The sequence below is a fragment of the Sceloporus occidentalis genome, unplaced genomic scaffold, assembly GCF_023333645.1.
Source record: "Sceloporus occidentalis isolate IW3139 unplaced genomic scaffold, rSceOcc1.0.p SCAF_16, whole genome shotgun sequence".
Lineage (NCBI taxonomy): Eukaryota > Metazoa > Chordata > Lepidosauria > Squamata > Phrynosomatidae > Sceloporus > Sceloporus occidentalis.
Genome location: NW_028316996.1, coordinates 2,385,559 through 2,411,306, shown reverse-complemented (window position 1 = coordinate 2,411,306; position 25,748 = coordinate 2,385,559). Strand labels below are relative to the sequence as shown.

General features: G+C 36.3%; 1 protein-coding gene across 2 annotated transcripts in view; it reads left to right on the top strand.

Moving 5' to 3' along the window:
- LOC149302940 (multiple epidermal growth factor-like domains protein 10) overlaps positions 1-25,748 on the top strand; it is a 43,240-nt gene that overhangs the window by 10,803 nt on the left and 6,689 nt on the right. For both annotated transcript variants that reach the window (XM_089481697.1, XM_089481696.1), the window contains exons 4-16: positions 81-173; positions 8,048-8,294; positions 8,840-8,960; positions 10,304-10,440; positions 11,957-12,169; positions 17,229-17,403; positions 18,571-18,691; positions 19,305-19,468; positions 19,753-19,855; positions 23,034-23,180; positions 23,608-23,742; positions 24,015-24,143; positions 24,577-24,705. In XM_089481697.1, coding sequence (XP_089337823.1) covers positions 81-173; positions 8,048-8,294; positions 8,840-8,960; positions 10,304-10,440; positions 11,957-12,169; positions 17,229-17,403; positions 18,571-18,691; positions 19,305-19,468; positions 19,753-19,855; positions 23,034-23,180; positions 23,608-23,742; positions 24,015-24,143; positions 24,577-24,705 — 1,914 coding nt within the window. The remainder of the gene's footprint in view (positions 1-80; positions 174-8,047; positions 8,295-8,839; positions 8,961-10,303; positions 10,441-11,956; positions 12,170-17,228; positions 17,404-18,570; positions 18,692-19,304; positions 19,469-19,752; positions 19,856-23,033; positions 23,181-23,607; positions 23,743-24,014; positions 24,144-24,576; positions 24,706-25,748) is intronic.

Genomic DNA, 25,748 nt, shown 5'->3' with positions numbered 1-25,748 from the left:
CGAATTAAAGTTAAGCCCATGGGGCAGCTGTACCAAGAACTGCTTTCCTTAACACACTCTTTTTGATGTCTCTGTGACAGCTCACTGTGCTGAAAAATGTGTCCACGGCCGTTGCATTGCTCCAAACACCTGTCAGTGTGAGCCAGGATGGGGAGGACCCAACTGCTCCAGTGGTAAGTATCCAGCTGCCACTACTTGTCTCCAAATGGTTCTACTGTTTTGACCGTTCTGTCTGAGAATAAACAGAAATAGCCAGTTTTTTTAGCTGTTGCTGTAATCATGGCGTGTTCATCTGATGGCTTTCCATGACTAGAGCCATTTAGAGTTTTTTCAGTTGAATGTGTACAGCTTGGTTCAACTATACATTGACTATAGTTCCTTTAAGCACATCTGGGAACATTGGTTAACCAATGGCTTTGCACAAGATGGGCTTTATTGGGCCATAAGGTAAATGAAAAAAGGAAAAATGTTCATGGATTAGAAAAATGCATTGTTAAAAATAATCATTGTTGCAATGGTATAGCAAAGTTGATCACTATGTTAGGACAGGGAAAACCATGTCCTCTGGGAAAGGGCACATAAATTAGTTTGTGTATTATTATTATTATTATTATCTATGAATTAGAATAAACTGACACTAAACATATAAATATAATATAAATTAATACTTATTTGACATGTCAGAAGACCCGAAAAAGATCCATAAATTGGGAAGAGTGGGGGATATACTCTTTTTTTTAACAAGTTGTTTCTTCTAGATGAAGACTCCTAATCTAAATTTATAATACACATTCATTGTGTAAAAAAAGATGTTTATTTTGGGGTAGATCAGTGTAATTGCTGTTAATTAAATGAGTGCCATATAGGGGGAATGCGTGCATTGTATCATTAGCACTTAAAATGTTGAATGGTTAAAAAGTGATAATATGTTGTCTTTTCTGAATGATTCATGGTTTCAAAATAAGGATTTCCATTATAAAATGCTATTATTGTGGTGCACGCACTGACATCCTTATACACTAAATTAGTACAATAAAGATTTATTGAGCAAACACAATAACGAAGTCAATGTAATTTGACTAGATAGCAGACTGGTTGCACTTATACCCCGCAGCTACCCTGTTAGCCCATCCATCAAACACGATCAGCATCACTCGCAAAATATGGTGTAGAGACGTTCAAGACTAAAACATTGATCTGTCCTTTTTGTTTGTGTTAACAAACAGCAGCAGAAAGCTAAAATCCTTTACAAATGAAACATCAAAGCCTTCTATATGTTGCTATCGCTATTCTAGAGTACTATTCTGTAAAATTATTCTCCTGTCCAGTAAGTGCTTGAGTTATATCCAGGTAGACATGAAATAACGGCTGGAAATCTATGTTCTACTTTGTACCTTTTTATACAGTCGAGATAGAGCTGGGATGAGTATATATAAAATGATGTCATACTAAAAAGAGGGTTTGTTTTTAGTTACAGGGAGTTTCATGAACGTAGAATTTTTTTGTATACTCCTGTATAGTAAAATAAGGTTTGGATACATTTATCTAATGGACTGAGATATAATAAGAGCTATAATACAGTATACTGAATACTTTTAACTGAATACGTTTCACTGTAAGCTATACTAAAAGGAAATTTTGAAAAAAAAAGTATATTTATTGGCTAATTAAATTGAATTAGATTGCAAGTTTTTGACTCTTGTCTAGCATTTGAAGCCAAACGGTGATGTCAGAAAGAAAATAAAATATTACTTTAGAGTATTCTAAAATCTGCAATCTGCGTGCTTTGTTTTATATAAAACTGCATGATGTCTAAGAGATAAAGTTATATGTTAAACTTAGCTTTTCTTGTTGCACTATTTCCCTATTCCGAGCCCTTGACATCTGTCCTTGACTGTGGTCAGCCTTTCAGCCAGAAGGAAGAACAGACTGGCCCAAGAATTCATTATGCCCTCCAGACAAAATTTATTGAATTTTAAAACAATTTGTGGTCTTATAATTAGGCCACACCTGGAAATTCTGTGCCCTCTGCCAAATGCTGGACGAGGAATTGTGCCTTCTTGTGGGTTTTGTAAACACTGTGACAAGCTGTCCCCAAAAGTAAAACAATTAGACAACAGAAAGCGGTATGAGTTTTAACAGATCTAAAAAGTCAGCATAATATGATTAGAAATATTAATATCTAACCAAAACAATGTTAAATTATGTGAACGTTGTGTGTTTTGCAGAGTCATTAATTACCATTATTTCTTGAAATTTAAATGTAGGCAGAGCACGGGTAGGTTTAAGTTTGAATAGTTGATGTCTTATGAGTAAGCACCGTCTAAGGCAAGCAACCCATGTTCTTCTTTGCCACTTATGCGTGTATACCGGCGCTTTATTGCACATTAAATCATATTTATACTTGGATTGCGAAGCCTGAATGTTTGTGGAGGTGTTGTGGTCTTCAGCACCTGTTCCCTTGGCAGATCCATGGGAGTGCTGTTGCCAACGGGAAACACTAGAGAATTGTTTGCGTGCAACCCATTGAAAGATTATGGCTATTTATATTCCTTGTATCATATGGAGTTTAATAGAAAGTTCATTTAAAGCGACTGTTGAAGTAGAATTGGACAAAACTTGGTCACAAGAAATCATTCAACTCTAGCGCTATAGAAAAACACATCCCTGGGTAGGAGTTAATAACTCACCTGCATGTTGCCACGAGCTACACTTTAGTGCAGTGTGTGGCCACATTCTGAATAAATGGAGGGACTGGGAAAGGTAAATGAGAAATTCTGTTGGTTACCGGCTTACTGGGCATTTGCCTGGTATGCCTTGATGGCCAGTGCACTAAGCCACACACTTTTGCCAGGGTCGGTTAAGACAAGGCTGAGTACAAGGAAAGTGCTTAGTCTGTCTGACTCCACTATTGAGGCATTGCTTTGATCATCTTGATGAGTTTGCTGAGGGCTTGCCTACAGATCTGTGCCGCCTGAATGTCTCCACGTTGGCCACTAGGCTTTAAATTCAAAACAGAGAACTTCTGTGACATGGCCTGGTGTATTGAAGGCACCCTTGTAGACATATGATACTGATTTAAAATTTGCACCCACATCAGCCTCTTAATCTTTTTTAATTTCCATAACATTCATTGCTCTCCCATAAAGTATTAAAGTAAACAACAATACATTGATGAATTTGGTTGAAATGATGAATTGTATCTAATGATGTCAACAAAACAGTAGGAATCTAACATGCTCTGTGTTGCATCTGTATAAAATTTTCTTTTAGTTCCTACAGTACTGGAGGGTACATAATTAACTAAACTATATTAGCCATGTCCCTTCTGCCCTCTAAGCAAATGGTTGCCATTGCCTATGGCTGCCAGTGTGACCCAAGCCATGTCTTGGTGACCAATTATGCAGTCATAGTTTGGATCTTGTCACTACACATACATACATTTACTGTTGTACATTTATACACAGTAAAACCTCATGTGTATACATTATCTTACTTATCCAGTCTGGAAGCTATTATCCTTACTGGAAAAATATATGATTAATCTATGTGCCTATATTTTGTAGTGATGTCACTTGGGCGAAAAATTATTTGTCTATTTATAATTTATAAATAAATTATATCATTTATTTTATATGACTTAAATAATTTATAATTGTCTATCCCTATCATCAATTTATCTGAATTGTATTTAAACCCTGTCTGACAGTTATACTAGTTTTTTTTATCTTATGTTGCAAATCCATCTTCTATCAAAAAAGTTTGCTTGGTATCTTTAACATTCCAATAGGACAGACTAAGATTATACGGTTCTGAATACAAAAAAATACAAAACGACACATGTGCAGCTGAATAATATTTTACCTTAGGAAAAGTGTGGTTCTTGACATTAAAGGATTTTGGAGAGAACACTAAAGGCAAAGAACCCTAGACCTTCAAAGGGAGAGTGAGAAAAAACACTGCACATTTCTATTGTATGTAGCCTTCATGGCTCAAAAAGCATTGACAAAATAGCCAAGTCTCTTGAATAAGGATCCTTTCTTCCAGACAGGACATTGTGCATGAGCGAACAGTTGCCATAGGGGTTAGAAAACCCACAGCGAAGTAAATGAACCTCAGAAAAACAAATGATTTTCAATCAAATACACATTTGTTAGTGTTCCTCTGTGTTTTGAGTTGTACTAGCTTCTGTGGGGCAGATAATATTTTTCTGTCTTGGTAAAATAACTTGCGCAAAATATACAAGAGTCCATTTTTAACCCTGTGCAATGGCTCTGGCATTGATGAGGTTACTGGATAGCACTAGTAAAAGTCGCTCTTGTTGTGCTTGGATCTTGCCATTTGCTTTTGTGAACATTGCCCCTGACTTTTGGCATGCATACCCTATGATACGGGGGACACTACAAGATTGTAATTAACCACATAGCATTTGTAATTAGCTTTGGTACGTCGTGCTGTGGATTATATTGTTTGCCACGATAACCAACACTCTATTTTTAGTTATTTTATTCTTTTTATCCTTATTATTTTTTCCACTATTTAACAATATTCTACTCCGTGTTCCACTCATTTTCTCTTTAATTCACAATACTCCAAATCGACCATTTATTTTCATCATAACAATATACTTTCCTGAAATAATTTAATGGTATACTATGATAGTACACCCATATTTTCAACACGTCTAGATATTTATTTGTAAAAACTCTTAACAAGAAAACAGAAGTTCTTCATTCCTTTCCACATATAATATATTGATGATCAATATTATATATAAAATATATATATTTTTTAAAGTCTACATATTTGATTTTGTAGTTGACCATCTTTATAGGCATTTTTTGGTTGTGTTTCCCCAGGGCCCCACTTGATCATGATCTGCCCCTGAGCATGGCAAATGTTTCGGTATTAAATTAGACTAGTGAAGTTATGAGTGTTTTCAGCCTAGTGTTAACAGGAGATGTCTTGTGGGAATATTAAATCACCAGGAGGTTGAATGAGCCCACTGATGAAATAGGCTTTTAGCTAGAGAATAAGGTTAGAGGTACAAGTGGAACAGTCTTCTTGTTATGAACTTGAAGTTGTTGAGCAGATTCTGCTCCCAAATCAGCGTGGATTCCATCTGACGCCATGTAACCTAAGTCCAGCCTTTAATGCAGATAAACAGCTGTTCTGCTTCTGCTGCTTTTTGGATTTACGGCCTTTATCCCATTATTTTATGAGAAGTGTGTCATTTTAGCTTTGGGAATATTAGAACTTATTGGAAATAATTAAAAATCACACATATTTTGACAGATCTGTGCATTTAAAACCATGTTGTTCCTGAAATAATATCAGGGCAGCGTTTCTAAGTCGTTCCCTCTCTTGAAGTTGGTTGTTTAGCCTTCCATAAAGACATTGCCACTCTATGCATTCATTTTGACCGATCACCTGTTAAGGTGATCTCTTCTTGTTTATTGCTGTTTAGTGAGAGTATCATTTTTTTTTAACCAAGGAATGAATGGGAGGTTTAGATTCCAGTGCACGTGTAGAGCCCCATAAACTTTTGTTTCTGTAAATCTAAATGGGGATGTACTACTTATTATACCCTATTTGCCCATTGTACAGTGATGCAGAGTATGATGGCGCTATATAATAATAATAATAATAATGTGCACCATCCATTAACCATTTGCTTTTTCTTTTGATTATCATAATCAATGACATTATCAACCCTATTCGTTTTACTGTTGGGTAAGTCGGTTGTAAATGCACAAAAAGAACAAGCTGCCAGCAGAAACATTTTAGGAACTATGATTACTTGACTTCAGGGGTCTCCAAAACTCTGGAACAAGACTGTAAACATCTGTAGCTGGAAAATGATTTAGATGAACTATGCAGTTGGTGTTCAGTACAATTAAATGCTATACCCATACTGGTTGAGTACATTCACAAAAACGCAACCACAGTTGACTCATCTTCTGCCCATTGATGTTTTTTGTATATTTTACTTGAAACCGTAGTACTTACTATTCTGTTTGGCAGTCACTTTTAATGCCTATAACTGGGCTGGTCGGAAAGAGATTTCCTGTGTCTAGAATTCTGTCATTGCAAATTGAATGAGAATTAAAGTGGTGGCTTTGATGTGAATCAATCAAGCGGTTTAAAGGAAGATGGTTTCATAGCCATTAAGTCACGAAGGTCCACAAAAATAGCTGTCTGTCTTGGAAATGCAGCTGTGCAAAGTGAATATATACTGCTTTTCATGACCTGTAAAAACTGATTTAGCACAAGGATCAAATTAACTCCGCTGTCTAGTCGATTTTGAAATGATCCTTTTTTCACTAGGATCCTGATTTCTCGATGTAAAGAAGCAAGCATTAATCAGTCCTTGGTCTCATCTCAGATTCAAGACAGCCATATGTCTATACCATACATTTTTAAATCCCCTTACTGTATTCGCCTCTACCACTGGGAGGTTGTTCCATTTATCTACCATCTTCTCAGAAAACTAAAACCTCCTTACATTCCATCTAAACATCTAACCCTTTATCACAAAAAAGTTTTAAAAGTTACATTTAAAGCAGAAAATAAAAAAAAATAATAGGCAGCAAACAATGCATTCTTTTGCAGAAATAGCTGATAATTTGTTTAATAAATTATCAAGTTTCAGCTTGATAATTAAATAAATGACAAACTTTGACAGTTTGGAATCATCTATGTTATCTCCAAAATAGGAAAGACTGATCAAAGCTGGAAAATATAAAGATTTGTGATACTTAAGCACACCAGAATGCTTTAAACAATAAAATAGAAAAAAGATAAAATGAGAAAAAATACTAATAGAGAATCTTCACTTTTTTTGTAGACCAAAGTCTTCCATAGTAGATTAGAAAATAAAATTATTAAAATTATTTTTAATTACTAATTTTGCAAATTTGACATTTACAAAAGGTTACATCTTTCATCGCTGTATTATGTGAGCCAGCTGTGCCATCATGCACAATTCCATTATTAAGAAGTCATATTTTCCTTGGTTGGGTGTTGTCTTTTTCTTGGCTTGGTGCACCTCTTATAAAACATTTGGGTCATGTTCCTCTTGTCGTTAGATGCTATTTCATGTGTGACGTTCTTTCACGGGCCAAATGACTGAATGCAAAAAATGTATTTTTCTATTGGAGTTTAATGCCCGTTCCAAGTGAAACACAAACATTTTAATTGCTAGAGTCAGAGCCCAGATACAGTGTCCCTGGCAAAAAAATATTTAGCACATTTAGAGGTGAGACCTTACATGCTCATTATAACATTACAAGTAATTTGTCCAGAGAGTCTTCCGTTCATCAACAGGATAGCATGCAAGTGAAGTCATTAAAAGAGTAGTCCAGCCCAACATGGAACTCCTCCCCCAGCTGCCTCTACAAAAAGCAGAGCGCATACCCCAATATGCTTCTTGCACATGCTCAGTAGAACTCAATTTCTAGTCAATAACACCAATCATACATCTCATTGGCTACTGCTTCAATAATTGCATTAGGAGGCCGCCAGGTGAGGATTTCAATGACAATACAATCTGGGGACTAGAAAAGCAATCTGGTTGGAAAGTGAACCATAGTCTCGGAGACTAGATAATTCCTTAAACCCAGTTGAACTAATTTCAGGAGGTACATTGGTTCAAGCATTTGGGTTAAATATGGGGTTGAGGTGCTATGTTTTCAATTAACCATGATATGTGGTGAAAAAGCCCTAGGAAAAAAGTTCCTTGAGAGCTGCATTTTACCAGATAAATCCATTTTTTCAGATTTTAATTGATCACTTTAATTGATAATAGGCACATAGTAAAAACAAATCTCTTTGTGTGGATTCTGTGGTTTAATACTAAACTTAGTATAATTGGTGGAACACAGCTTCTTGTTTCTTGAAATAAGCATTGATCTTTTTTTCTAAAGACATATGAGCAGTGCCACATTTTGACAGTATTGGATTGAAAGGTTTAAATCCAAATTTCTGTTAGGGTCTGCGGAATTTTGATTAGCTTAATTACTTTATATTCTATCATTTTTTAATACAGCTTGTGATATTTATCACTGGGGACCTCACTGCAGTAGCCGCTGTCAGTGCAAAAATGGAGCCTTGTGCAACCCCATTACTGGCGCCTGTCACTGCGCTGCAGGATTCAAGGGATGGCGCTGCGAGGAACGCTGTGACCAATGGACTTATGGGAATGATTGCCAGCAAAAATGCCAGTGTCAGAATGGAGCAACATGTGATCACGTGACTGGAGAATGCAAATGTCCTCCTGGTTACACCGGTGCTTTGTAAGTATCACTATGTACCATATACAATGTCAGAGCTACACTGAGAGTATAGTGTGAGATTGTGAGATAGAATGCTACAAAACGAAATCATTCTTATCAGCATTTTTTTTTAACAAGAACATGATTTGTTCTAAGTTGCAATAAAGCGTTGCTTACCGCAATAGTCAGCTCAGTTTCCATTGGAATCGGGTAATAAATGGAAATGGAAATCCTATAAAGTAAGGGCTGTAAAATTTTGGAATGCAACAGTGAACTACCGACAGCAGACAGAGTAGATTGGATTCATTATTGAAAAGGGACATTATTAATTAGTAACTATTTTAAATGTAATGATGGTTGGTCCAGGGATTAAATGAACTGCCCCTGGACTAGAAAATAGTCCAGTGGACTAGAAAATAACAAAACAGACTTAACACAAAAACAGCACATGTGCAAACTTGCCCATGTAAATAAATTATGACATTTCAGCATATCAGATATGGTATGGATCCAGCTAACTAGCACTGTATTATAATTAAGCTTATCATGTTTTCACATACTTCTAGCTGTGAAGACCTCTGCCCCCCTGGAAAACATGGTTCCCAGTGTGAAGAAAGGTGTCCATGTCAGAATGGGGGCGTTTGTCACCATGTCACTGGAGAATGTTCCTGTCCTGCTGGGTGGATGGTAAGCCATATGCTCTAATTCTGGTAGTTTGTTTATAGTCAATAAAAAATAATTAACTTATTCAATCAATACCCTTTTTCTATCATGCTCAATGACCTTTTGTAAAAATAGTAATTAATTAGATGGCACAATAGTTCAGAGTGCTTTCTAAGACCCTTCACTGCCGGAAGGCCTTGAAATGTTTTGTAATGTCAGAGAAGTGGATAATTGCATTTAAATCCAAAACTTAGGAGGGGTCATTTTGAAATATGTGCTTTTCATGGTCTTTTTTACAGTGTATTTAATTGTGTTTATTACATCTCAGATACAAAAATCAAAGGATGATATATTTTAAAATTAATAGCGCATTATTATGCATCTATTTGGATCTTACACAACCACCTGATATTAAATCCCAAGAGATTTACATAAGTACACAAGAAATCTGACTGCATTCCTCAGCATACACATAATTCAATACATTAATATCAGGTAGAGCATTTACAGCCCACAGTTATCTTTTTTGCTTCCATATAGTAAACACCATAGGATCACAGCAAACTCTGTACATTTCCCTTCAAGACCAGAGTCATTTGACGACCCTTCTACAAAGTTTGATTCCTCCTACATCAAATTTCCCCTTCTAACGACCCTCTGAGCAACACAAGCATAACTAAATATATATATATATATATATATATATATATATATATATATATGTATCAAAGTCTTTCATTGAGACAGACTCAAGATCCCAGAGCATATGGTGGGCCAGACATATGTCATTATACTCAGGCCAACTTGTTCCTGCTTTGGGCTAAGGACACAGAATCAGTCTGAAAGCCACACTAGGTGGTTTAAAAGATTGTTTTTTTCCAACTAGCCCGAATGATACCCAAAACAATGATGATCTATAGAACATTTTCTACGGTCTTTTAACCAAGAATAGACCAGAGAACAAATATTTGCCATATTCACTCAAGTATATGAAGGGCCAATGTTGCTCAGTCTCATGGAGATGGGCAACTGTTAGAAGCAGGGTCATATGATGTTAACAATAACTCTCAGTTTGTATGTGTTTTTGGGAAAAGGATATTTCCTCCAACTTTTAGCCTTGCTGAAGCATGGATTAGAGGGAATGATCTCCTAATTATGATACAATTTTCATCATTACTGAAAATGAGAGCCTGTTTATTAGTCTTTTGTTATTTGAGATGGTTATTCTGATATATATCTTATGTTTTAAAACACCAGTGTTGTGCTGTTGCCGTATAGATATTGGCTGAAAGGTTATAGTGTCAGGTGCTTAGAATAACTAGCAACTCTGCTTTCCAAACACATGCTCATACTCTGTTCCAATTTAGGGCACAGTCTGTGGCCAGCCATGCCCCGAGGGTCGCTATGGGAAAAATTGTACTCAAGAATGCCAATGTCACAATGGTGGGACTTGTGACTCTGCCACAGGACAATGCCATTGCAGCCCAGGATATAATGGAGAACGGTGAGAACACAAAAGACGACAGAAAGACTCGCTTTTAGTATATAATAAAATGTCTTGTGCTAGCCTAATGGGAGATTGTATTTATTGCCTTTTGTAATAACACCCTTAGCATAGGATTAACATTCAGTTTTAAGGAATAGCCTGTGAATGAAGCAAGCTCCCTTTATCAAAATACACTGCTTTCATTTTATAAAGTGAGTTTTATTATTCATTGTGAAAGCTCTTCTTTAAAGGTTCATAGTATTTTTGACATATTAAAAGGAGAGTGGAGCTGGTGTTTAATGTAAGCAATAGCCAATAACAGTGTTATAAATTGTTGTAAAGCGTTTTAGACTTCTAAAATATTGCAACTTAAATGATTATCAAACCTTTTCACTTAACAAATGTTTAATAGATATTTTTGCACCTTATCTATAAAGCATGTTAAAACTAGTATTCTAAAACATTCGATTTGCAACATTTCTAGTAAGGAGCCCTCAAATAATTTGTGCTAGTGTGCCAGAATGATCACCTTTGAGGGAACACTACATTGTGATTGAATGGTTAGAATAGATTGTCAGATCAACCCTCCAGAATGAATTGCACACTTTTAAAAAAAAAAATAGGCCAGTAGGGGAAAACTTCATTTGAGTATGTTCGCCAGGTTTATTTTATGATACATTAAGTTTCAATTATGTGAATCCATTGATTTATTGCACACTTTACTTGGCGTCTTGAGGCCTGGGCTTCTGATAATAAATTGCTCTTGACAGCTGATCGCCAATGTGTAAATTTGGTAATTAAATATGTATCAATCAGTTCATTTTTTGCCTTTTTTTATCAAGTGTGTTTATATGGTTCCTGCGCTGCACATTGTTTTTAATAAAGCATAGACTTAATATACTTTAGCAAACCACTTCATTGTAGTCCTCCTTCTAGCTTGCCACATCAGCTAGACATTCTTTTTAGATTCTATACTGGTATAGCCTGTATACTAAGCGGCAAAGTTTATACACGGTATCTATAATAAACATCCATTACATTTGGTAGAGTTTGGGCCACTCATGGATCCTTGCCAAGTCTAGATGTATAAACAGGGAAAAGAAAAAATGTCGGTGCGCTAAGCTAGTCACAGGCTCAAATAATACAAATATGTAATACGAGGCCTACCAAACAGGTGTAAGCATGCAGCAAGAAACAGTGTATTGGCTGTACAATGTATACAAAAAACAAAAAACAAAAAGAAGCGCAGACAGTTTTTGTTTTTTGTATACAAGTCTAGATGTATACCAGAGGAACTTACTTATATTTCTTGAATGGTTAGATCATAGACCCCTTTTTTTTTTAGACAAGCTGCACAATTCTGATATATTCATCTGACATTACTTACGTGCTACACAACGTGGGGTTTAAAGAGTGTCTCAGTTTACCAAGACTCATAATTATAAAACCGAGACAGGGCTTCCTCAATGCTTGTCCTCTGGGGTTAATATATGAAAGCCTGCGTAACATGCCTTGTATTTTTAACTACTTCCAGGTGTCAAGATGAGTGTCCTGTTGGCTCATATGGAATAAACTGCGCACAGACCTGCCAGTGTGTTAATGGTGGGAAATGTTACCATATTAACGGGGCATGTCTCTGTGAACCTGGGTATACAGGACAATATTGTGAAACAAGACTGTGTCCGGAAGGGCTCTATGGGATGAAATGTGATAAAAGGTGCCCATGTCATATCAAGAACACACAGAGGTGAGTGATTAAGAGACAAAAGTGAAGGGATGTGGAAGCCGGTATTTAATATAAATAATAGAAACAATATTATATTTATAATATTATAACAGTATTATAAATTCTGTATGTTTTCAGCATACATATATACTATATTGCAACCAGATAACTGATCCCCAAACTAGGGATTTTTGCACCCCCTCTAATCATGTAAAAAATACTCAGTATGAGTAATGTCTGGTCAGTGTTAATTCTAAGCTTGAAAACAGTTATGAAAATCACATAAAATGTACTACGTTTCTAAGTAAGATCACATAAGTAAGATCATTGGTTTTACTCTTTTAATGCATTAGCTTTTAGATAGTTGGATATTTAGTCAGGAAAGTGTTTCATTTCAGTGGAGTCGGACATGTTTTCTTTCTGAACATGAGCAAGAATCCTGTTTATTCATTTAGTTTTAAAAGCATTTCCAGGACATTGTCTTATTCATAAAATTAGGAGAAAAGGAATTTGGTGTAAATAGTTGTCACAATGTGAAAATCATTAGAACTATTGACTTAGTAGCTGTGATTAATCATAGCGAGGACAAGAGTTAATGGTCTGCTCGCTCATCTCAGCTTTGAATAGATCTGACTAATTCAAACAAAATAACCCTGCAGTGTTCACCTCAAAAAATAAAATTGAACCTCCAGATATTATGCATGAAAAAACAAACACAATACAAAGTAAGGCCACTGATGTTTTTATTGAAAAAGCCTGTCCCTGCAGGATGAGAAGTAATACATTTTTTGCTTTATTATGGGAAGCAGTGGTCATGCCATGGGTGTTGATTCAGTCACGTGGCGCTTGAGCTCCAGCACAAAATGATTAGATGTTTCAGCACCATTTGATCCCTTTAGTATCTGGGAAAGTGAGGAAAAAATGTATTTTGGTAATTAAAAAACATCATTTAACTCCTGCCATGGCTGCCTCAACTAAAAGCAGGAAGCATACGTAAGTATGCTCCCTGGACATGCTCAGTAGCAGTCCTGTTCTGATGTTCAGTTAGCATGCATATGATTGGCTGCTGCTATGCCCTTTGATTTCAGTGGGACCATTCAACTAGAATGCATGTAGTAAAATTCTTCACAGTCCATGGAATATGGACTCCAGTGTGCATCAATAACAAATAATAATGTTGAGACTGGGCATGAACCTTTAATAATACTACATAACCAAATCCTTAGTGCGGTTAAATTTGCTTTTTAAAGTAAATGCCTCCATCCGTTCATAAAGAGCAAAGTGTGGAATTATTAATAAACACGTTCAGTGAACATATGGCTGGCACATATGGTCAATTAAGTGTTAAATTAATTTGGATTTTGGAGCCATTATTAAAGGCTTTCTACAGCTCGTTTTTTCTGTTGTTTATTAGATTTATTCTGAAATTACATTTTTTGACACTTAGTGTGTATTCTCATGCCTATTGTGCCTTAATTAAGTGACAAATGCATTTTAGTGTGTGGAATTATCCGTGCTGGTTTAGAGATGTGTCGGATGAAGTGTGTTATGCTTCACAAAAAACTGTTTGGTAGTATGCCTGAAGTTGTGACAGATCTGTCATAATAATGTATTATACTGTTGGATTTCCATCTCAGTGCATTCACTTCAATTAGCATGCCAAATAAAGTAGCTGGGCTTTGTTTTAGGGTTGAGGTAGGGTGTAACATGCAAAACAATCACTTGGTATCAATGTTAGTTTGGAGCTATGTCAAGTAGGGTGGAAAAAACATAAAGCATCAGGAGTCAGAGGTAAGAGGGGCCAATGTGCAAGCATTGGGTCAACTACTATATGTCACTAATGCATATGACTGGTCTTATTCAAATATCTATATTGTCTAATCTCCAAAAATCAGTGTCCAGCTTTTGTGGTCAGTGGGGATCATGGGCAAGTTGAGAAGACCCTCTGATCTCACCTAACTGGCCCACTGAGATGCGAACAGAGATGCGTCAATAAAAGAATGGCGTTCGTTGAAATGCATATGCCCACTGCCAGTAGTGACAGCTCACCAGATTGGTCTGTCAGTCTTGTTTTTTTATCTTCTGTTAGTCGGATTGCTGAATATACTCACACTTGCAACGTTCCAACGCATTGTGTAATTAAGGATATTAAGTATGGCTGGAAAACCAGTTTCACAAATACTTCTTGTGGTAAAGTGTCTGAGGTTCTACCACCAGTTATGTACAGTATTAATTACACTTACAGTCTACCCAGAAAGGTATTTGATGTAATGCATTATGTGTAATTTCATACGGAAGCTACTGATTTTGGAATATGGTTATATGAGGAATCGCCAAGATTTAGAATCACAAAGTTCCTCACTGCATTTTTTTTGGGTGGAAATACAAGATTTACATGGAAAAGCAAAAAAAAAATTATAATGAAGTGTTCCAATGTAAAAACCCAGAATGAATACCCTATAAAGCTATTTATTACAAGTTATTCTTTCAACATGATTTAAACATTTAAACCTGCACTAAACAAAGTGATTCTGTATTCAAATATTACTTTTATTTATGTATTTAAATTGATGACACAACATCTAGAGCTGTAATTTCAACCATATATGAAATATTTGAAATGTAAGTTTAATTGACTTAGTTGGAAGTTAGCAGGATTACTGTTACTTTGGTGTTTCTAAAAAAGAGACTGGCAAGTACTTCAAACACCAAATTTGCACTTAGAAATACTGGGGAAAAAAACAGTTGTTTTTTTTATTTTTATGGTTTATATTGAAACAAAATATATTATTTCTCACTCAGTAGCTTCAGGGCCAAGAGTAACACTCAGTAGGGCAAAGGGTTAAACCTCAAAGCATCACCCCATCCCACTTTTGCTGCCTCTGCCAGCTGTAAGAGGCGGCAAGCTGGCTAGACAATAAATCCAGAGGGAACTCAATTTTCTTGAAATTTAGAGCGCGATTCCGTTTCTTCTGATTTTTAAAACGGTCAAAAGGAATACGGTCATACAGATTATTTTATCGTGTTCAGAACGTTTAGTGGCGTTCTTTGTGGCGTTCGTGAATATGTTTTTGTTTTGTTAGCATATCGTTTTAATAACGTGTGCTAGAATATTGTTCTTTGTACATGAAATTGAAGAAATCCAGTTGTGGCAACAACTTTTCTGTATTTCCATGAGGTCAATATAAGGAGACATTCAGTTCACATAACGAGTTACTTTTTATTAATCCAGAGTTGTTAATGATCACATGACAGTGAGAAACTGATTAAAATAATAATAATTTTGGAGATAAAAATGTTAACAAGGCAGTAAGCCCTAAATTATTATGTATTTGTTCTATTTAGTATTTCGTCCTTCCTTAGGTTAGTAAATGGATCTGATAAGGATTAAGAAGCAACTGAACACAGCATTCTCACAGTACAGAACCGAACCCAACTGCGTGGTACATTTTACTTGTCAGACAGTCTCAGGTTCTGGAGTCTGTGAAACGGGCAGATGCAGAGTCCACATAAACTGTGTAATGACTCTTTATTTTATGTGTTTATCATTTAAAAATATGTGCATTTAAAGTCTTTGTAAAAATTCATCTGATCTTGGCAGAAAGAGTGATTTTTGATGGTATCCAGGTTAGACCTGGTCCTATACTACATTATGCAGAATTGTTGGGCTTGTGGCTGTTCAGTTATTAAGTTTGGGGACAAATAATGGTGTGTATGGAGCTCTTTGCCTGTGGTCATTCATGCAGTTTACATTTTCTGCTATATCCGGATGAAGACTTTACTGGGGGAATATGACAGAGAGCACTCATAAAACAACCTTCTCAGTGACAAGACATTTGGTTTGCTTCTTTAAACTTGTGTTGGAGTGCATGTAATGATTCTGCAAGAGAAACTGGTACAAGGGTCCTATTGTGTTGGCTTCTTACATGTCTCTCTTAGCACAGCTGACCATGTCAGTTTGGTAAGTCGTAGCAGCTGCCTTGGCTGTTGTCTCAATGGAGTTGCTGTTGCAGGTAGGAACAGATGGTTGCCAGGTATGGGATGAAGGTTTATGGACTTCCATACAAAGGTCAACCTTTTTCACTGGTTAACAGAAGTTGGAAGCATTAGCCTGATTTATTGAGGACTGCAGGAAGGCTTGAGGGTTGGGCATTTCTTCAACAATTATAAAGCTTGTTATAGTTATTTATATAATACTATTTACACAGTATGACAAACCAAAACCAGAAAAGAAAGACAAACCATTCCATAAAGTAAAATAGGCTATGCTCGTAAATTACACATTTAAGGGAATGAGTGCTGGATAAACACAGAATGAGCAGGCTAGGTGATTTGTGTCCAGTAGAGAGGCATTATCAGCAGATGACAGTGGTCCTTCTAGTTATGGGTTTATCTGATATTGACACCTAAACATCATATTATATGTTTTAGGAGGAGCTGTACCTGGGGAGTTTTTTTAGGTGACTGAATGGATCTCATGAAATCTAAGGGATTCAGCCATGCAGGATGTCTAGATAACCAAGGCTTTCCTTAAATCTTATCACATGGCTATATCACACATTAACATGCAACGTGGTCTGCCATTCCAGGCTACTTCTCCATTGTTTTTAGCGTAACCACCACAAAAGCAGCCCAGGACAGACATATCAATCATTTTTTCCAGGACACATATATTTTTACCATGCACTATATGGGAAGTATAAACTCACAGAAGGTTAGCAACAGACCTAGTTGAGACCATCCTAAAAGTTGGATGGTGTGCGAGAACAGTGTACACTTCTGTACTACAAAGTACACCATCTGATTTACCAGGCAGACACACACACACAGAAACTTGGTAGATTGTAAATTGACCATGATTATTGCCTCTTTTAATTCAGTATCGCATTTGAGTCCTCTGAGCGTTGAAATAACGTTTTATATGTTGCTATAATGATTATAAAGGTATGATAATTTGACAATACTTTGGTCACTTCTTTTGTCCTTGCACAGTGATTAGGGAAAACATAAATTCAGCCTTGGTGTCATATGTAGACTCTGAATCATTTGTTCATTTATCTCTTTCATGCTCTCCTTTCAGCTGTCATCCTATGTCTGGAGAATGTTCTTGTAAGCCTGGCTGGTCTGGTCTATACTGCAACGAGACCTGCTCTCCAGGCGTCTACGGAGAATCTTGTCAGCAGGTCTGCAGCTGCCAAAATGGGGCAGACTGTGATAGCGTGACTGGGAAATGCATCTGTGCCCCGGGTTTTACGGTAAATCAGGATTTAAGCCTTTTTATTTCCTATCCTTATGTTTTATAGGTTAGTTGGTATAGCCTGAATCCTAAGCAAGGATCATAACTGGAGCTAGACTATCACAAGCTAAAAGATGTGCTGATCATCCACTAAAAAGGGGGCCAACATAACCAATTCATTACTGAAACAGAAGCCCCATAAGTGACTATTATTATCCTAGACTAAGCAACTAAAACTTGGATCCTAGAAAGTATTTTTTATTTGCTGCATTTCTGTTGCTTTGTACTTACTAAGCCAATATCCATGCAAAAGTAAAATATATAGCATAAACATACAATAAATATGTAATCAATGAAGTAGATGATGCACCAGTGAATTGTTAAAAAATGTATAATCGTTTTAGAAAATGAAAATAGTGCCAGACTATTCAGTGTTGAGATTTTAACCGTAGTTAGTAACAAATGGCTAAGCCAATGAAAAATACAATCCTGTTCACATATTTGATAATATTTTTGTGTGTTTACATATAGTCTTGTAATGTTAGATATATACAAAGACTCTGTAAAGCCTTGGTCATCACTAAAGACATTAATCTATTCATTTTTTTGTTATTTTTGTAGCTTTCTGAAATTTACTAGGCTAAATCGTCAATCACTATTATATAATACTGTATATACTGTATATAAGTGATCTGTATAGATGTACATCGTTCAAAGGTTTGTGGTCACTTAGCTGTCCTCATGGAAAAAAAGAAATTTCGAGCTATGTAACACAATTGCAAAGGGGTTTTCTAATAGAGTGTCTATAAAGTGTCGGCAGATAAGAACCATTTTGCGTATCAAGTCTGCCCAACCTCTTATGACCTCTAAAGATCAATTAGCCTTTTAAATGTAAACTTGGATTAGGGGACACAATTGGCCATTGGAACACAGGAGTCATTGTTGTTGATAAAGGGCCTCTGTACGCCTATGGAGATGTTCCATTAAAAATCTGCCATTTTGAGCTACAATAGTCATTTACAACATCTACACTGTATTTCCGATACATTTCATGAGATTTTAATAGACAAAATTTGGTTTTCTATCAAAAGCAAGGACATTTCTAAGTGACCCCAAACTTTTGAGTGGCAGTGCATATACTCTTACTTTTCACTTTAATCAACTCATAAACACTGATTATTTTCAGGGTGTGGATTGCTCCAAACCTTGCCCACTAGGGACATATGGCAGTAACTGTTCATCTGTGTGCGTGTGTAAGAACAATGCAGTTTGCTCTGCGGTGGATGGTTCTTGCACCTGTAAAGCAGGTAGGATTTTAACTTTCATTTAGACTAGTATATTTTCCATTACAAAATGATTAGGTTTTGTATGTACAATCCCCTATGTAAAAACATATCACATAGATAAAGTGTGACCGAACATCATCTCCAAAGAAAGTAACATATAAACTCACAAAATATGACCGAAAACACCCAGTTAAGATTCAGATTGGCTGAGCAGGGACTGATTAGTCAAATGTTTTATGGTAAACTGCCCATAGGAGAACTGCACCTTATTAGTTAGTATTATTATTTTTATTATTATTATTATTATCAGTGTAATGTTTGATAAATATTTTTTTATAAAAAACTTTATAAATTAATTTATTTTATAAATATTGTTTTTTTTATTATATCCTGTTAAAATATAGAACTGCTTATGTTATGCCAACAAAATATTTAAATACTTTTTTTATATAATTTTTCTTTTAGAATCATTTTATCTAACTTTGTAAATTGAACAAGATTAACTCATTGCATTTCATATTTAAATGACTGAAATTAGTTTAATAAATTAGAGGTTTTTACTGGAGCCAATACTTAGTAATAAAACTATTTTTATGAAAAAAACAATGTGTAACCTATCTCACTCCTTGACTAGGATGGCATGGCGTAGATTGCTCCATTAACTGCCCCAGAGGTTACTGGGGTCTGGGCTGTAATCTGACGTGTCAGTGCCTTAACGGAGGAGCCTGTAATGCACTGGATGGGACATGTACCTGCTCCCCAGGCTGGAGGGGGGTCAAATGTGAACTTCCTTGCCAGGTAAAAATATTTTAATAACACTATGAGAGATAATTTGGGAACATCATTCTATAATAAAAATCATTAATCGGGTGTTTTATGGAAGAAGTAATATATCCGTACATGATACTGCAGGTATGTTATACTTTTTTGAATGTACATGGGCTAGGCATAAAGCTATCCTGAATCTAAACATAAGACTAAGGACTGATTGGTGTTTCAGTCTTTAAGGGAAAAAATGGGCAGACTAAATGGGTCGAATGTTTGCTGCTGTCATGATTAACGTATACCTATTTATTGTCCAGGATGGTACCTATGGGATGAATTGCATTGAACGCTGTGACTGCAGTCATGCCGACGGTTGTCACCCTGCTACTGGTTACTGCCGATGCCTGGCAGGCTGGGCCGGTAAGTGTTTGCTTTATGGTTCCCAACTTTGTTAGAGTTACATTACAAAGCAATAGAAGCTTTCTGCCAGCTGTGGATGACATCATTAATCCATACCAATGCTAAAAGGACATAAACGTATTTTGATGTTATTTTGCCATCTTAATGTTGGTTTTCTCGTGATTTGCATGATTATTCCTGCTCATTATGTTATCTCTCTATTGCTAAGTTGCTGATTGATGATGATTACTTTGGGTAGCCTTTGTAAGGGTGGAGTGAGGAAAGGGAGATAACTGCTGGACATGTAGTGGAATGGATATGTTAGTTGTAGCCGTTTCTGCCTTCCATACGGGATCTCAAAAACAATTTTGGTTGTTTTAATCTCCCTTTAAGGGGAGTTAAACGTATCTATGCATCTATTAAAATGTATTTCTTGACTGTAAGGAATTTTTGCAAACAGGGAAAAGAAAAAATGTCGGTGCGCTAAGATAGTCTCAGGCTCAAATAATACAAATGTATAATACGAGGCCTACCAAACAGGTGTAAGCATGCTGCAAAAACAGTGTATTGGCTGTACAATGTATACAAAAAACTGTCTGCGCTTCTTACCCTAATAAAGTTGGCAACAAATATATGAACATAATATAAATGAGAGGTTTTGGTTATATGAATTGGCCAAAGCATAATTAAGCTCACCCGCCACGTCAAGGCACACTCTGAATAGGGTGAGAACCTACTCTCACCTCCTACATAGTGGGCACACAAAGCAGTTTATACTGCTACCAACCTGCTTTGGCCAATTCATATAACCAAAACCTCTCATTTATATTATGTTTATATATTTGTTGCCAACTTTATTAGGGTGAGAAGCGCAGACAGTTTTTGTTTTTTGTAAGGAATTTTTAACAGGGAAGTCCTATGAAAAGGTTAATATTTTTATTTGAGCAACTAATATAAAGACATATTCAGTAATGTATTATAACATTGAAGAAAAGTGGGTTTTATCTAATTTTTCCCCAATAATCTCCATGTAGGTCAGCATTATAGGTGGTCATGAGATAGCTGGATGACACTCCTTATACAACTATCACACTAAACAGGTTGTTGATGACAAAAATAATAAAGTCCCTTGCTCTATAGACTTTTATGAGTCAGAGGGTCCCTTTGGGTTATTAAGGCCATGACATTCCATTGTTTACAATAAGGTAGCATACTAAGGACTTAGTGTGTTTCTCTAGAATATTGGGCTAAGATAGCAGACATAAAAACAGATATATCACAAAAATGCAGCTGTCTTTAACCATTATGTTATGCGAACACTAGAATTCTTATAAAACACAACTCTCTAACTTGTTTGTAATGTGATATTAGTAATAAAAATGGTGAGAGCTCCCCTATAAGTTTTACTCCTTCAGCTCTGGATAGAGAGGAAATAATAATGACACAAGTTCACTGGAATAATGTGCCAGGCATTAAATACATGAGTATTTCTTTTGAGCTGTTTAGTGATTGCCTAGCAACTTGTGCTGACCATCAAAGGCCTCTTTGTCCCGAGTCCTGGCAAAACATTCCTGCACCAATCTCCTTATCAACATCAAAACAGACCAAAATTCGTCACAAAACCCTCCTCTCGATGAAGTAGAGCTAAACCTTACCGAAATAATTTAATTCAGATAACAGGCGAAAGACGCCTGCGTGCAGATTGATGTATATGCGATAAACATGTTTAAAGACTCAGTGCTTTTTGTCAGGTTTCTGTAATTTACTAAACTTGCGGATCTGTCAACATTTCTCTTTTACACAAAAGAAACTAATGATCTATTCAGCTGTCAGGCATCTTTGATTGCTATTGCGGAGGAGACACAATACGATGTGGGATGCTGGTTAGCATGTGATGCGCAGGCTGACTGTTAATATTATGAATATGGTATTATGTCCTCCAATCTACATTCTACCCCGTTCTTGTCCCTAGCGCTAAAAAGTACCACCATTTGTAATTAATATATTTAAAATAAAAAATCAACGATTAAAAGTTTAGGTTCAGGTATTACTGGTCAAGTAGGGGATTTTCTTCTATGAAGGTTCATAAGGAGACCTTGAATGAGCTTCTGTGGTGGTCAGATGACAGGATTTCCAAGCTTTTTGTGGGCACTGTATAGTTATATTTATTATGTTCTTAACACTACAGTAATCTGCTCAGTGCTAATTGGAAATTAACCCCTGTCTATCTAGAGGAAGTGATTTAGCTGTAAAAAGAAAAGCAGCTTATATTGCGGAAGACGGTTCGGCAGCATTAGTTGCTTGCTTGAATAGAAACCCCAGAACAGGACAGCTAGGCTTATATATTTATAAACTAGGTTTAAGATTTTAAAGAGGGAGTCGGGTTTAAATAATCTTACCAATAAGGTGTGCTGTTTCTCATGTCTGTGGACGAGTGGAATTGGCAGTGTTTCTATGGCCATCCATTTAGATTTTTCAAGCAGCTTAAAGCAAACATAACATAACTAGAAAACTAGAAATCACTCGAGCTACGCCAGTTTGAGTAATTTCATTAATTCATTTTTCTAGATATGGTTGCTTGTGATATTCTATATAAACCTGAATCTGGGCAAAATTAATGGTGTTGCAGTTCATATATGTCATTACAGTCAATATTGTCAATAAAATGGGTTCTGCTATACTATAGTCCTTCAGTTTTTGGAACATTATAAATATATTATACTTTTTGCACAATGTCATGGGAAGAAATATGACGTGTCTTAAATGTCGGTATGTTGCCTTTTTTTTTTTAACTCTTAAGAATTGTATTCATTAAGACGAGTTACTAAGTTCTAGTGGCTAAACTCGGCAGATACAATTAAGCAGTTTCTCTTGTTTGCTTAATTGCTAAATTTCTGTATTAGGATCTCACTGAGTTAAACTGGTCTCACTGAGTTAAACTAGGATCTCACTGAGTTAAACCCCGGTCACAGCAGTGATTATGCAAGGTGCCAATTTTGAGGTGAAAAGCGTGATGTGAATACAGAGCTTAGTGTCATCATTTCTGCATAATTTATATGTGAATTTAGGTAACCTTTATATTACAAAAATGGAATGACCTTTGAAGCATGTTACAATGATAACAATACAATGTTTAGTACATGATGTGTAAATATATAAGATTTTTCTGTATTATAACATGAATTTGTCATATTAACAGGTATGCATTGTGACAGTGTGTGTCCCGGAGGACACTGGGGACCAAACTGCTCACTATCCTGTAACTGTAAAAATGGAGCATCCTGTTCCCCAGATGATGGCGTCTGTGAATGTGCTCCTGGCTACCGAGGGACTACGTGCCAAAGATGTAAGCGTCCACTAGTACACCATTATCACGTCTTTGAACGACAACATTTGTTCCTGTAGTGGGGAAGAGAATATTAGCCCTGGCCCAGGGGTGGGCACAATAGGGTGGCCCTGCTAGAATTTTTGGGGGGGAAGAGGGGGCAAGTGCATCCATTTATATATACCTATCTTACTAAGGCAAGGTAAGGTACAACTACATTTGTATATTGAGGAGATGCCCAAATGCAATCATCTCAAAGATTTGCTTCTGTGACACATACAACAGCTTAAATACAAGACATTTTGAATGTAAAGAATGGTGAGATTGGTCAGATTTCCAAACCCTTTGTAGGATACACATTGGTTCATTTGTTATGAGCGCATTAGTATTCCTTTCAGCATTAATGATGAATTACCCCTAAAGAATGGTTATCCATATGTATTTTCAGTGTGTTCTCAAGGGTTCTATGGACATCGATGCAGCCAAGCTTGCCCTCAATGTGTCCACAGCAATGGCCCATGCCATCATGTCACTGGCCAGTGTGACTGTCTGCCAGGCTTTATGGGGTCACTTTGCAATGAAGGTAAGGAAACTGACAACAGAGTGTTATTAATAATAATAACCTTGCAAACACCTAAATGTGATCATTAGGCTTTTGTTATAAACCCACTCTGTTGTTTCAGTCTGAGGCCTGTATTTTAGTAGCTGAGATAATCTATCATTGGGTTCTATCTCCGGTATTGTGGTAGTCTATAAGAGAATTAGCATTTCCAAATACTTTTTGCATGTTAGCCCTAAGGAGGTAGAACAGTTGGCTGTATCGATAAAATGCAATAATACTATGTTCCTAATTAGTTTGTCCCAGTGGACGCTTTGGGAAAAACTGCGCTGGAACTTGCACTTGCACCAATAATGGGACCTGCAACCCAATAGATGGCTCCTGTCAGTGTTACCCTGGTTGGATTGGCAGCGATTGCTCACAGCGTAAGTGTTTTTTGTTTTTTTTTAATATTAAAATATATGTTTTGTAAGATTTATGACGGGAAGACTATTTTGCCAAGAAAAGACATATTACCAAACAGTATTTGTCTGGTGTTGTCTTGGTGACAGGAAGAAAATCATTAAACTAGTACTGCCTAACAGATGATGTCACTTGGAGTAATGAATAGCAAGCAATTAACGAGGAATGAGAAATTAGAACACAAAGGAGTTTAGTTGATGGCTGGAATTTCAGTGGTTATTAAAATCTGCTGAAAGTAATTTGACATGCTATTCCAATAAGAGTGTAGCCATCAGCAGAAACTTTTCACTTGGGTTCCTTGGTTGTTATTTTAATTTTCCATTGTGGATTTGATTTCGTATTATATTTGCAAAATGATTCTGAAACATAGTCTAATAGTTCCTTGCTTTGTTTCAGCGTGCCCTCCTGGCCACTGGGGGCCGAACTGCATTCACACCTGTAACTGCCATAATGGAGCCCACTGCAGCGCATATGATGGAGAGTGCAAATGTTCTCCTGGCTGGACAGGACTCTACTGTACTCAACGTAAGTTTTTATTGCAGCTGTAGGATGGTTCATACTCTGAACAAGATAATTTTAAAGTTCTTTTCACTTCTGGAGTTTATTCACTAAGCTGTGATATTGTGGGTGTGTTAAAACACACACAAAGGAGTAAATATAGCCCTGTGTAAAGCCTTAATAAATCAGTTAACCATTATTTGATGGCAAACTGCCCTTTCTATTGTATGATGAAGTTGGTGAGTTGAAGTGTTTCAGCTCACTTTAGTGAATAAACGTATCTGATCCCTGCTATATGTAAAAAATCAATCAGCACTAAATTCTAAAACTTCAATGTTGTTGGAAAGTACACATAATCAGAACAGGACATATTGTTAGATGAAGCCAACAGATCCATCATACTTCTACTCCTGGCGAATCGGGGCCAGAGCTTGGGAGGTACAATGACACTAGCAGCGGTACTGTGAATGCTCACAATTATGCGCATGCGCAGGATGTGTACCACCAAGCTCTACCTCAGTGGCAAAATTGGAACTGCCTCAGGCAAAGTGGGACACTTGGGAGGCATATGTTCTCATTGTTCAATGGAAAATCCAAGCTTGTTCATGATTGTAAGCAGACTGTCTAGAAGTATGTTAAGATGCCAGTATTGGGTGAAGTGGTTCATTATTCATATGAAAAGTCAGTTAGAAATTAAGGTACTGAGGGGACATGGTCTGTATCTGGCAAATATTGCTTCAACTAAAACCATTTATTTTCAACATTAGTACAATGTTTAATCTATAAAAAGTATTATAATCTATAATATTGGACAATATAAATGTTTACTATGATAACAAAATACATACTGTTGCATAGATTTATTAGACATATATCTGCATATTCTGTTTACAAAATTGGGAAAGAAAAAATGTAAATAAAAAATGAAAAAAAAATATCCAGGAAAAGTGGTCCAGCTTTGGTATAAAGATCTCACGTAAAATTGGTGGTATTCCATCTCAGATGTGTCAGAAGATTCCACTTCCATGCGTCGGAATTCTGTAATGTTTCTCCACAAAAAATTTCGATTC